Source organism: Megascapheus bottae, chromosome 38 (assembly GCF_031878675.1).
Source record: "Megascapheus bottae isolate mThoBot1 chromosome 38, mThoBot2.hap1, whole genome shotgun sequence".
Classification (NCBI taxonomy): domain Eukaryota; kingdom Metazoa; phylum Chordata; class Mammalia; order Rodentia; family Geomyidae; genus Megascapheus; species Megascapheus bottae.
Genome location: NC_143546.1, coordinates 3,974,209 through 3,985,375, shown reverse-complemented (window position 1 = coordinate 3,985,375; position 11,167 = coordinate 3,974,209). Strand labels below are relative to the sequence as shown.

Sequence of the window (11,167 nt, the reverse complement as noted above, 5' to 3'; positions counted from 1 at the left end):
CTGATAGGAACCTTTTGAGATTTTACAGAAAGTGGGGGAGCAAAGGAATGGGTTGGACTTATGCATAGAGAAGGAGAGGGCCTTATAAAACAGCAAGTAGGGCTGGGAGTTTGGCCTACTGGTAGAGCGCTTGCCTAGCATGCATGAAGACCTGGGTTGGATTCCTCGGTACCACACACATAGATAAAAGCCAGAAGTGGTGCTGAGGCTCAAGTGGTAGAGCTCTAGCCTTGAGAACGTCCAAGGACAGTGCTCAGGCCCTGAGCTCAAGCCCAGGACTGGCAAAAAAAAAAAAAAAATAGGAAAAAGAAAAAAACATGCTTGTAGGGTCTGCCCCGCTAAATTGATTCAAAACATAGTTGGGGGTCTGGGCTGGGAGTGTGGCCTAGTGGTAGAGTGCTTTCCTAGCATGCATGAAGTCCTGGGTTACATTCCTCAGTACTGCATGTAGAGAAAAAGCCGAAAGTGGTGGTGTGGCTCAAATCATAGAGTGTTAGCCTTGAGAAAACTCAAGGACAGTGCCTAGGCCCTGAGTTCAAGCCCCAACCAGCAAGTGATCTTGGTCTAGCCTTGGTCTCAGGATCTTTATTTCGGGATTGTTGCTAGGAAGCTCAGTGAAGCTGTGAAAAATCACCACTTATTGGGTGCCAGTGGACTTCAGTTTGTCATGGGGTGATCTGACCCGAGGCTCCCTATTATTGCTTGTTGTAGTTTCAATCCTTGCCATAAAAAACTTGGAATAACTGCAGAACAGTGACTTAGAAGAAAAAACAAGAGGCAAAATAAGGTCAGGGGGATAAAATGGAATTAGGCCTGTGACTGGATTTTACAGAATTGAGAAAAATGAAGCTTCCAAGGAAGACATGAGTTGTAAAACGTTTTAACTTGGGTGTTAAATCGCAAAAGGCTTTTGTTTATTGTTATCACATGAACTTAGGCGTGAGTCCTCAGCACCCACTATGGTTTGAGTAATCCTCTTTTGTTTGCAGGTGGAAAAATCTTAATTATAACAAATGCTTTAAAAAAAAATTGCTGCTGCTTCCCGCCTGGCACCCGTGGTAGCTCATGTTTGTCATCCTAGCCACTCAGGAAGCTGCCATCTGAAGACTGCGATTTGAATCCAGCACAGGCAGGAAAGTGACCCCCTGGGGTTCCCGCGAGGATAGGACTGAATCCTATCGTCATGACAAGTCGAGTCGGTTTACATCCCAGATCGGAGTGATCATTGGATCCATGGGCACCATCTTACCTCCCTCCACACTGACCTCTGGGGCCGCCCGTCTGCCCTTCCCTCCCTGTGCTGTCTGCGCTTCAGAACACCTTTCGCTGCCTTCACCATTGCTGACTCTCTCGATTTGGTGTGTGACCCGACTGGGAGCCAGAGCGGGGCGCTGGGCCCCTGCATACAATCCTCCCCGACTGCCATCCGAGGATGGCCTGGGGGGCGGGGCTGCAGGAGGCGGGGCGGGGCCGCGCAAGCGCAGTCGCCTGCGAAGGCCCGGGCGCTGGTCCCGTGGGCGGGAGCCGCGATCTCGCGATGGGTGAGGCTTGCGTGCGCGTGCGCGCGCGCAGTCCTCGCGAGGTCGCGCGCGAGGCCGCTCCTCGCTCCTCCGGGCCGCGCCGGTTTCTTCCTCCTGCGTCCAGGCCCGGCGGGCGCGCCGCGGCTGCGGCCGGAGCCGGACACCGGCGTGGGCCTCGCCCTCCGCGGCCCCTCTGCTCCGAACTGTTCCCCCTTCCCCCTCGAGCGGAGGCGGCGGCGCGGGGGGGGGGTGCCCAGCCGATGGGCCGCCGCTGGACGCGCTGAGGGGCCGGGCGACGAGCGGCCGAGGTAGGCACGCGCGCACGCGGGGCGGGGCGCGGGGGGGGACGGCGCGGTCCCGGCGGGGTCCGGGGCTCGGCGCCGGGTGGGCGCGCGTGGGCGCGCGGCGTCTGCAAACTTGGGGTTGCCAGTGGGCCGACGGCGGCTTCCCGGCCGCCCCGCGGGTCTCCCCGAGGTGAGGAAGGGAAGCTGGGGGGGCGGGGGAGGGGGGGACGAGACAAAGCCGGCCTGTCCTGCAGTCGGAACTTGGAGGGGGTGGGGTGGGAGGGGCGCCCCGCGGGCCCCGGCCAGCCGGCCCGGGCTGGAGAGGCAGCGCGAGGGACGCGCCGAGGACGCCGCCGCGCCCGGGTCGGAGCGGGGGAGCGGGGCTGGGCGTTCTCGGGGGGGGGTGGGGGTGGGTGGGCTGCTTTCCCTGGGCTCTCGAAGCTTCCCGGATGCCCTGGACAGGGACTAAAACTCGTTCCTGGCAGTTGGCAGGGGTGACGGTGCTCGCTGGAGTCGGGACAAAGGCAGGGAGGGCCGGGGCGCCAGGAAAGGCGGGGGGGGGGGGAATAAAATGAAGAGGTAGAGGGGAAAGGGAAACAAACCGCCGGGAGTTACACACACACACATACACACACACATACACATACACACACCTCCCTGCAGGGAGCGCAGCAGGTCTGAGGATCACTGCGGAAGCCAGCCTGGGCCGAAGAGCCTCCGAGGAACCGGCAGCAAACGGAGGGACAGCACCCAAGACCCGAGTTCAAGTCCCAGAGCCGAAACGCACGCACGCACGCACACGTGTTGTTGGTACCAGGGCCCCTCTGCGTTATCTTTTTCACTGGAGCACCCACTCTTCCTCAGGCTTTTCGGTGATTGATTGGAGATGAAGAGTCTCATGGACTCTTCTGCCCGGCCTGGCTTTGAAGCACAGTCCGCCCTCAGCTTCCTGAGGAGCTAGGATTAGAAGTGTGAGCCACGGGGGTCCGGCTGCATTCTAAGTGTGGTGGCTATAAGCCCAGCTGCTAGGGAGACTGATGTGTTAGAAGCCAACCCCGAGCTACGAATAAATGAATAAATAAATAGCCGGCAAGACCTGAAGAGGAAGAAGAGGGAAGCATTATGAACTACAATGTTAATGCTTATATATATATATTATACAAATACTGAAAAAAATATAACGCGTGTAAACATATATGATGATAATGTGCCTAGGGGGTCCAGTGGTGCTCGTTCCCGTTTTAAAAAGGTAAAGCCAAGTGTTGGTGACTCTTGCTTGTAATCCCAGTTACTCAGAACGCTTAGATGTGAGTATGGAGGTTTGAAGCCAGCCTGGAAGACAAGTCTGAAGTGCAGATGTAGCTCAGGCCTAGAACACTAGCTTTAAATGAAAAAGCTAAGCAAGCGTGCAAGTCCCTGTACTGGCACACACACACACAACAAAAAGGCCAAATGTAAGAAAGGCTTGGTTTTACTTTCTTTGTATCACCTGTGTACATAGTAACTGTCACAGAAAATTACTTGTCCCTCTTGTTAATGAGCAATTGAATAAGCAGGACACTCTGCTTGTTTGGGAGGGGAAACCTGAAACCTGTAGAATACCACACTCTGGGCTTGCTCTATGTAACTCTTGGAAATGGGTGCCTTTGTTTGTTTTATTTTATTTACTTTTTGATACTTGATCTTGCTGTGTAGCCCCAGCTGGCTTCCAGCTCTTGGTCTTCTTACCTTAACCCTGTAAATGCTGAGGTTTCAGGCATGAGCCACACCACACTCAGCTGTGCCCCCCTTTTTTTTTTGGGCCTGTCCTGGGACTTGAACTCAGGGTACTGTCCTTGGGCTTTCTCAAGGCTAACTCTACCCTTGAGCCAAAGCACCACTTCTGGCTTTTTCTGTGTTTGTAGTTCTGAGGAATCAAACCCAGGGCTTTGTGCATGCTAGGTGAGCATTCTACCACTAGGCCACACTCCCTATTTGAGTGTCTTTTCGGGGGATGGGGCAGGTGTCTGAAATTAGAGTTAACGAAATGATCATTCATAACTTAGTTCTTTTGGGAGGGAGAAATTGTCCCTTTTAAAATTATTAATTTGGCCTTACTTGTTAAGACTATAAAACTCTTCCCAAGGTTCAGTCTTCAGCTGGCCAATAGCTCTGTATAGATAGATGTTAATTCTCATCAAATGTTTAGTAGGTCAGCAGAGTTTGGTTCTGATTTCCATTGCCATTATGAAGTGAAGTAAGTCTGCATTGGTTTTGCCTGACATTTGTTGTGAACCTGTTTGTGACGCCTGTGGTAAATAGCTCTTGCCATAACTGGAAGGCTGTTGTTTTTTTGTTTTTCTTTTTCCCTTGTTCCTCCTGGGGCTTGAAATCTGGACATGGGCATTGTCCCTGAGCTCCTTTTTGCTTAAGGCTGGCTCTTGGTCCATAGTGCTACTTCTTGCTTTTTCTGTGATTTATTAGAGATAAGAGTCTCAAAGCCTAGGTTGGCTTTGAGACATAATCCTCAGATCTCTGCCCCCTGAGTAGCTGGGATTACAAGCTTGAGCCACAGGCGCCCAGCTTCTTGAAGTTTTTAAGAATATGAAGAATTCAGGCAGTCATTTCCTTATGGCCTGGAGCTAAACCTTTATATACATTTATGGCCATTTTTTAAATCTAATGAACTCATTTACACACAACAAAAAGCAGAGCTAAGTAAGATCTTAGGTTTGCTGTTAAAGCAGCCCAAGCAGGGAAGCCTATGAGACCCCTGTCTTCAGTTAACTGACAAATGGATGGAGGTAGAGCAGTGCCTCAAATGGTAGAATTCCAGTTTTGAGGAAAAACCTAAGGGACAGCTTCCAGGACAGCTCTGAAAAAAGAGGTGTATTAATTAGTATGGTTGTTATCATGCTTTGTAGTATGTCTTCACTGTTTTATGTGTTTACTTATTTGAGGTCCAACATTTGTCCATGTTGGTACCACCTTCTGTTTTTTTTTTTCCAGTCCTGGGCTTAAGCTCAGGGTCTGAGCGCTGTCCTTGGACTTTCTCAAGGCTAGAGCTCTACCACTTGAGCCTCAGCAGTACTTCTGGCTTTTTTTCTATGTATGTGCTACCAAGGAATCAAACCCAGGTCTTTGTGCATGCTAGGCAAGCAGTCTACCACTAAGCCAAACTCCCGGCCCTGGTACCACCTTCTGTTTGGGTAGGTATGTGAAGGGAGCCAGCATCCTGGAGGAAGAGATTGTCTTCTGGCTTTTGTAAAGTGTAACATTAATTCGGAGTTCTGTGTAAATAATGCATTGCAGTAATGATAGAGTGTCTGTTTTGTGGCAAGTGATTAGAAGTGTATGTGAGAAATATAGAAGGCCAGTGGAGGATAATCTAGGTAAGCAGGAAAAAAAGAATCCTAGCAGTGAGAGTTCTTGGTTTGCCTATAAAATGTGTAACATTCATTCTCTACTTAAACTGTTGTGTCATCATTATCTTCACACACACACACTTGGGGCTTGAACTCTGGGCTATGACACTGTCCCTGAGCTGGTTTTGCTCAAGGTGAGTACTCTACCACTTGAGCCACTTCCAGCTTTTCCCGTTTTATTGGAGATGAGAGTCTCCTGGAGTTTTCTGCCTGGGCTGGCTTCAAATTGCAATCCTCAGATCTCAGACTCTCGAGTAGGTAGTATTTACAGGCATGAGCCACTGGTGCCCAGCTTCTTAAAACTATTTTCTAATTACAGAAGCTTACGGTCACTAAATTAGCATTATAGTTGAGTAATATGATGTTTGTCTCTTCCCATAATTGAGTTGAGAAAATATAGACCCCTGAATCTGCTGGATTTTTTTTTAAATATACTTTTAAAATTGTTTTTATAAAAATGATGTTCAGAGGGGTTTGGTTTGTAGTTTTGTTTATAAACAATCTGGAGTCATACCTACTGGCCTAATTTTAGGTAATCTGCATAGTTGTTAGAAGACTTCTTCCTAATGAATGCTGTCATACAAATAGATATTCGTGTATATTTATGCATATTTGTCTATTTTTGGCAGAAAATGATGCATCCGGTTGCCAGCAGTAATCCAGTCTTCTGTGGGCCTGGCAAACCTTCCTGTCTCAGTGAAGATGCCATGAGAGCCGCTGATCAGTTTGACTTATATGCCTCCCAGCAAAGCAAATACAGCCACGCAGTCAGCCACAAACCAATGGTTTGTCCGAGGCAAGACCCATTAAATGAAACACATTTGCAGACTACGAGTGGCAGAAGCATAGAGATAAAAGATGAACTAAAGAAAAAGAAAAGCCTCAATCGATCCGGTAAGCGAGGCCGGCCTTCAGGAACCACCAAATCGGCAGGCTACCGGACCAGCACAGGCAGACCCCTGGGAACCACCAAAGCAGCTGGATTTAAGACAAGTCCAGGCAGACCTCTGGGTACAACCAAAGCTGCAGGATACAAAGTCAGCCCAGGGAGACCTCCAGGTAGCATTAAAGCTCTGTCCCGTCTTGCCGATCTGGGTTATGGCTGTGGCACTGCTGCTTTTCCTTACCCTATGATGCACGGCAGGGCAGTTCACGGGGTAGAGGAAACCGGCAGCGAGGTCAAACCGCCCAATGAGTGAGTGAGGAGAGGAGGGCTCGGCTCAGGAGGAGAGGGTGAACAATCCCAAAGCTTCTTGGTTTCGTTTTGACATGCGTATACCTTCATGGCCTGGGCTTTCTTTACAGTTTTGTTTTTCCATTTGGTTTCCCCTCTGCTTTGGCTCAGAAGCCGCCACAAACTGCCGACAGGTGCACTCTAAGGCACAGGCACCGTGGTGTTGAATTTGTACATAGGTTCAACAAATACAACCCTCCATCGTTTGTTCCTTCTTCAGAGCTAGGGTTGTGTCTTAGGTTTCCTTACAGCTCTTGGGCCATTCTGAGTAGATGCTTTGTGTGTTAAACACTCGAAACCATTACACCTACTGGTTTGAAGTCAGCCTGCAGTATAGTAAACATAGCATCTAAGGCTTTCTTAGCTGATGGAGCAAAAAGGCAAAGTAGTGATTTTGGATTTCTGGGGGTGATGGCTGTGTAGCTTTTTGTAACATTTACTTTCCTGAGACAGGACATTGCTGTTTATATGGTTTGGAATTTAAACTTTTTTGTGTGTGTACCTATGTGTGTGTGTTCTGATTTTAAGCAGCTTCTAATTTATTGATCTACATGGTATTAGTTGATTTAACCATTATTCCTAAAAGAACACTTCATATTTGCTGTTAGCAGTAATAGGTTGTATTTTTTAATTGCCTAAGAGCACATATACCAAACACTTCGAATAATTCATATTTACAGAAACTTTAAACTATTTTATAAAAACAGCACATGACATTTTTTCTTGGTGAAATGCAGTGCATTCTGAGAATAGCATATTTAATAGGAAATGAGACATTCTTAAGGTCTGCACGTAGATGTAGTCACTATTTTGCCTTTCATATATAATTAGTGGGTTTTAAAGTATTATATTTTAAAACATGTATTAGTGTTTCTCACTTTTTTGGAATGTTGTTTTATTTTTTTTTTCTTCTGAGAATTGACCTGTCGCATTAGCACTTAACTGTGTTTTCAGGTTTCTATCTACCAAAGGACACAAACTGAATGGTAGACTGTAAAACTAATATAACAGAATGCAGTTCCTGACCCCTGAGAAGGATAGGAATCCCATCTATGCAGGAATCATGTAAAAACGGTGCTGGTTAGTGTCATTCAATATCCTGTTCTGGCTCCATTGAGACCACCCCCATCCAAAAGCAATTTCTTTTCCCCAATAATGTTTGCTTTAGAAGCAAGAGAGGGCATACAGATAGAATTAAGGATAAAGGGAAGTCTCCCTTCTTTCCTTCGTGTGTGTGTGTGTGTGTATACGTGTACACACGTACGTGCGTGTGTGCGTGCTACTCCTGGGACTTGAACTCAGGGCCTGGGTGCTGAGTTATCTTTTTTTCCCCCCTCAAGGCTAGCATTCTATCACTTGAGTCATAATAGCTCCACTTTCAGCTTTTTGGGTGATTAATTGGAGATAAAGAGTCTCATCGATTTTCCTGCCCTGCCTGGCATAAACTGCAATCCTCAGATCTCAGCCTCCTGAATAGTAAGGATTAAAAGTATGAGCCACTGGAGCCCGGCTCTTCCTTCCTTTTTCACATAGTCCTTGTTAATACACACTTAATATTTATTCTGAGTTTGTTCTAAATCGAAATTCTGAACTTCCAATCTGAAAGAATTCCACTGAACTTTTAGACTCTCTGTATCGGTTGTCATTTTAAATGCCTTTGAGATTAAGCCGTAGATATGCAGCATCCAAAAGCTTTAAAAAGTAATGAGAAAGAGAAAAGGGCACCTATTGTGTTGGTTGGGCTTGCTCTTAGTTCATGTAAACTCTTGATTGAACATGGATGTCATGTTTCATACCTTTCTTATCAGGAAAAAAGCAGCAAGCCTTCAGGTGTTCCAGCGATGCCTGACACAATGAGCTGGACATTATGCTGCCTTTTACAGTAAGAGGTGTTGTGTTGTGTGTGGGGACTGTGCACTGGCGTCTTAAAGACAGTGACCTCAACAAAACAGCTTTGCACAAACCATAGAGCTGTGTGGGATGACTCCATGATCAGTTGTAACCCTCTGGCAGCTAAATGGCTACACAAGAATTTCTTCTTGCAGAAGCTTAGAATATAACACTTGTAATAACTTCCTCAGAACAGTAGAACTTCTGGCACATACAAATGTCGCATCTTTCCTCATGCATTTGTCTGTCCCCTTTCCTTCTGTGTCTGTCCTTGAGCTGTTTCTCAAGCTGACATGCAGCACTTGTCTGTTCAGCAACGGTCCTTCAAGCTCTTTTCTGAGACAGGTGTTTAACTGAATGTTCTCCATAGAGAAACAAGCACCATTGTCAGGATTTGGGCTACACATTGTATCTTACAGTAAGTCCAGTGTATTTTCATTCCTGATTCTATGAAACACACGTCCTATCCTTTCCCATGTGCATTCCACTCCCCTGTCCTCCAGCACATCTGCTCTGGTGCTCTGCTGTGTGTCAGAAGTTACCGCAGGTGTACCGTTGTATGATGGATTTTGTCTACTTGTTTATGGAATGGTGAAGTCACCTAAAGGAGGCGTGTTCATAATAGTGTTTATTATCAGAAGCTGTCCCAGGAAAAAGGAACGAATGACTAAAGCCGGGAAAGGATAGCATCATTTAAAAGTTGGGATTTACTGTTCGTGTGAGCGGTTACCTGAACTATTAGACCCTTACGCTGCTGAGCGTCTCCTGACTTCACTTCCTTGTTCCCCTGTGAACAGTTTACTGGTGCCATGCTGAAGAGAAAGACCTCTAAGTGATTACATGAAGTCTTAAAAGTATAAAATACTTCTTCTGCATAATCTAAAGACTACATTGTGCATCTTTTGTAACACTGTGTCTTGTCATGATAAACACTGAAATAGCATGTTAAACAGTTGCCTATACTTTACATATAATCAGTGGGGAAAAACTGGCCTCCCCATTCTTCCTTAAAAGGTAAATTGCTAATTTTATACTGTGTAATTGTTTTTCACGAAATAGGTTTCACTATTATATATTAGAACTGTCAGTCAGAAATGATCTTCTACTCAAGTAAGTTTGCTTTATTTTTTTTTCTTTTGAAAATACTTTGACATGCCTTATTTATTACTGTTATCATAACCAATACGGAGATAATACAGATAAATTTCCAGTTTTTGACAGATATAACCTTGAGTAATCTTTAATATGGGTGATTTTGATACTATCTTTGGAGTTTTGCACTGGATACTAAAATTACTGGCACAGTGTATTGGCAAAAACAGTATCTGGTTTAACTTTTAATATTGGGGATTTTTTTAAATCAGTGTTTGAATTAGACTAAAAATTTGTGATTTTTATTTACTTTTTAAAAGAAATGTCTGTCAAAATAACATGTCCTCATTCCAAGCTGATGTTTGTGTGAATTTATATATGTATTTCCACGAGACAGTAGTTTGAGTTAAGGAAGAAAAAAAAAATCCACATCTGAATCCATTTATTAGGTAAAGGGTGATTCATCCAGTGTAAGAATAATCACAGTGTGTGAGATTAAAAAGTAAACTTCTTTATATTGTAAGAAGCTTTAAATGAACAATTCAGGGGATACTGATGATATTATGCTACTCTGTCAGTCACTGTTTATATGCAGGGAAATTTTGCAGTCCCTTTATGGTCCAATACAAAAATTCTCAGCAGTTCAAACAATTTTCTTTCTTGGACATAAAAAGTTTAGATGCTATTATATTTTTATTTTCACTATAGCATAAAGACTTTTCTCTTCCACTGTAGGAGGTATCTAAATCTTTGCTTTCCCCTCTCCTACCCAAGTAGACATGTCTGTCAGTTCTCACAATGTATTTACATTTTTGGAAACTTCAATGCTTATAGTAAAACAAATGTGTGATTTAATCAAATTACTTGGTTTGGTTTTCAGTTTCCTTTTTCCAGAGCTAATTATAAAGAAAATAATTACCAGTTAACTGCTAATAAGCACGTTGTCCTCTGCTGTAAAAAGTCTGAATAGATACTGTGTATGTTTTAATGTCCATGAACCTGAGCTACTCGTGTGCAATTATGTGTATGGGAATGGAGTAGTGTTCATGATTTGTATCTACATCATCATATGGATGTATATTTATTAATAAAGTCATTACTTTAAACCAGTCGCCTGTTTATTGTGCACACACACACACTTATATATATATAATGTATGTTTGTTTGCTGGTCCTGGGACTTGAAGTCAGGATCTGGGCACTGTCTCTAAGTCTCTCTGTGGTCAAGGCTAGCACTCTACCACTTGAGCCACAGAGCCAGTTCTGGCCTTTTCTGAGTAGTTTATTGGGGATAAGAGACTCAAAGAGTTTCCCTCCAGGGCTGGTATTTGAACCTTGATCCTCAGATCTCAGCCTCCTGAGTAGCTGGGATTATTGGTGTCCATCCGTGCCCAGCTCTATAAATGATAATAAAATAATTAAGTATATATATATATCACTGGCAGAAAAGCCACCTGGTTCAGGGATTGTACACTAACCTTGAACAAAAAAAGCTTAGGGACAGTTCTCAGGCCCTGAGTTCAAGCAGTACAACTGACAACAAAAATCATCTAGGCTAATTTATCACGATTAAATTTAATACCAGGAAATGAAAGGGTGTGGCTGTGCCTGACAATTCCAGTTATGATCAGTCTCCTGTATGAATAATCCCAGGACATACTTATTGACAGGTTAATTACAGCAAAAGAATCATGTTAAGGCTGAGAATGTAGCTTAGTGGTAGAGGGTTGCCTTGCATGCATGG

At 45.1% G+C, this 11,167-nt stretch overlaps 1 protein-coding gene across 3 annotated transcripts; it reads left to right on the top strand.

Moving 5' to 3' along the window:
* The first annotated feature begins 1,595 nt into the window (after positions 1–1,595).
* Positions 1,596–10,284, top strand: C38H5orf24 (chromosome 38 C5orf24 homolog). Of its 3 annotated transcripts, XM_090325376.1 has the most exons (3): positions 1,596–1,828; positions 5,838–6,267; positions 8,251–10,284. In XM_090325376.1, exons 2-3 carry the CDS (start codon positions 5,841–5,843, stop codon positions 8,289–8,291), a joined length of 468 nt encoding a protein of 155 aa, XP_090181502.1. In that variant the 5' UTR covers positions 1,596–1,828; positions 5,838–5,840; the 3' UTR covers positions 8,292–10,284. The 3 variants fall into 3 exon arrangements, with proteins under 3 accessions (XP_090181502.1, XP_090181500.1, XP_090181501.1); XM_090325374.1 differs by lacking the exon at positions 8,251–10,284 and having other exon boundaries at positions 5,838–7,783; XM_090325375.1 differs by lacking the exons at positions 1,596–1,828; positions 8,251–10,284 and adding an exon at positions 1,926–1,994 and having other exon boundaries at positions 5,838–7,783.
* Positions 10,285–11,167: the final 883 nt, after the last annotated feature.

What these genes read in the sequence shown, in the direction of transcription:
- C38H5orf24 (XM_090325374.1), top strand. Translation starts at nt 5,841, where the DNA reads ATGATGCATCCGGTTGCCAGCAGTAATCCAGTCTTCTGTGGGCCTGGC.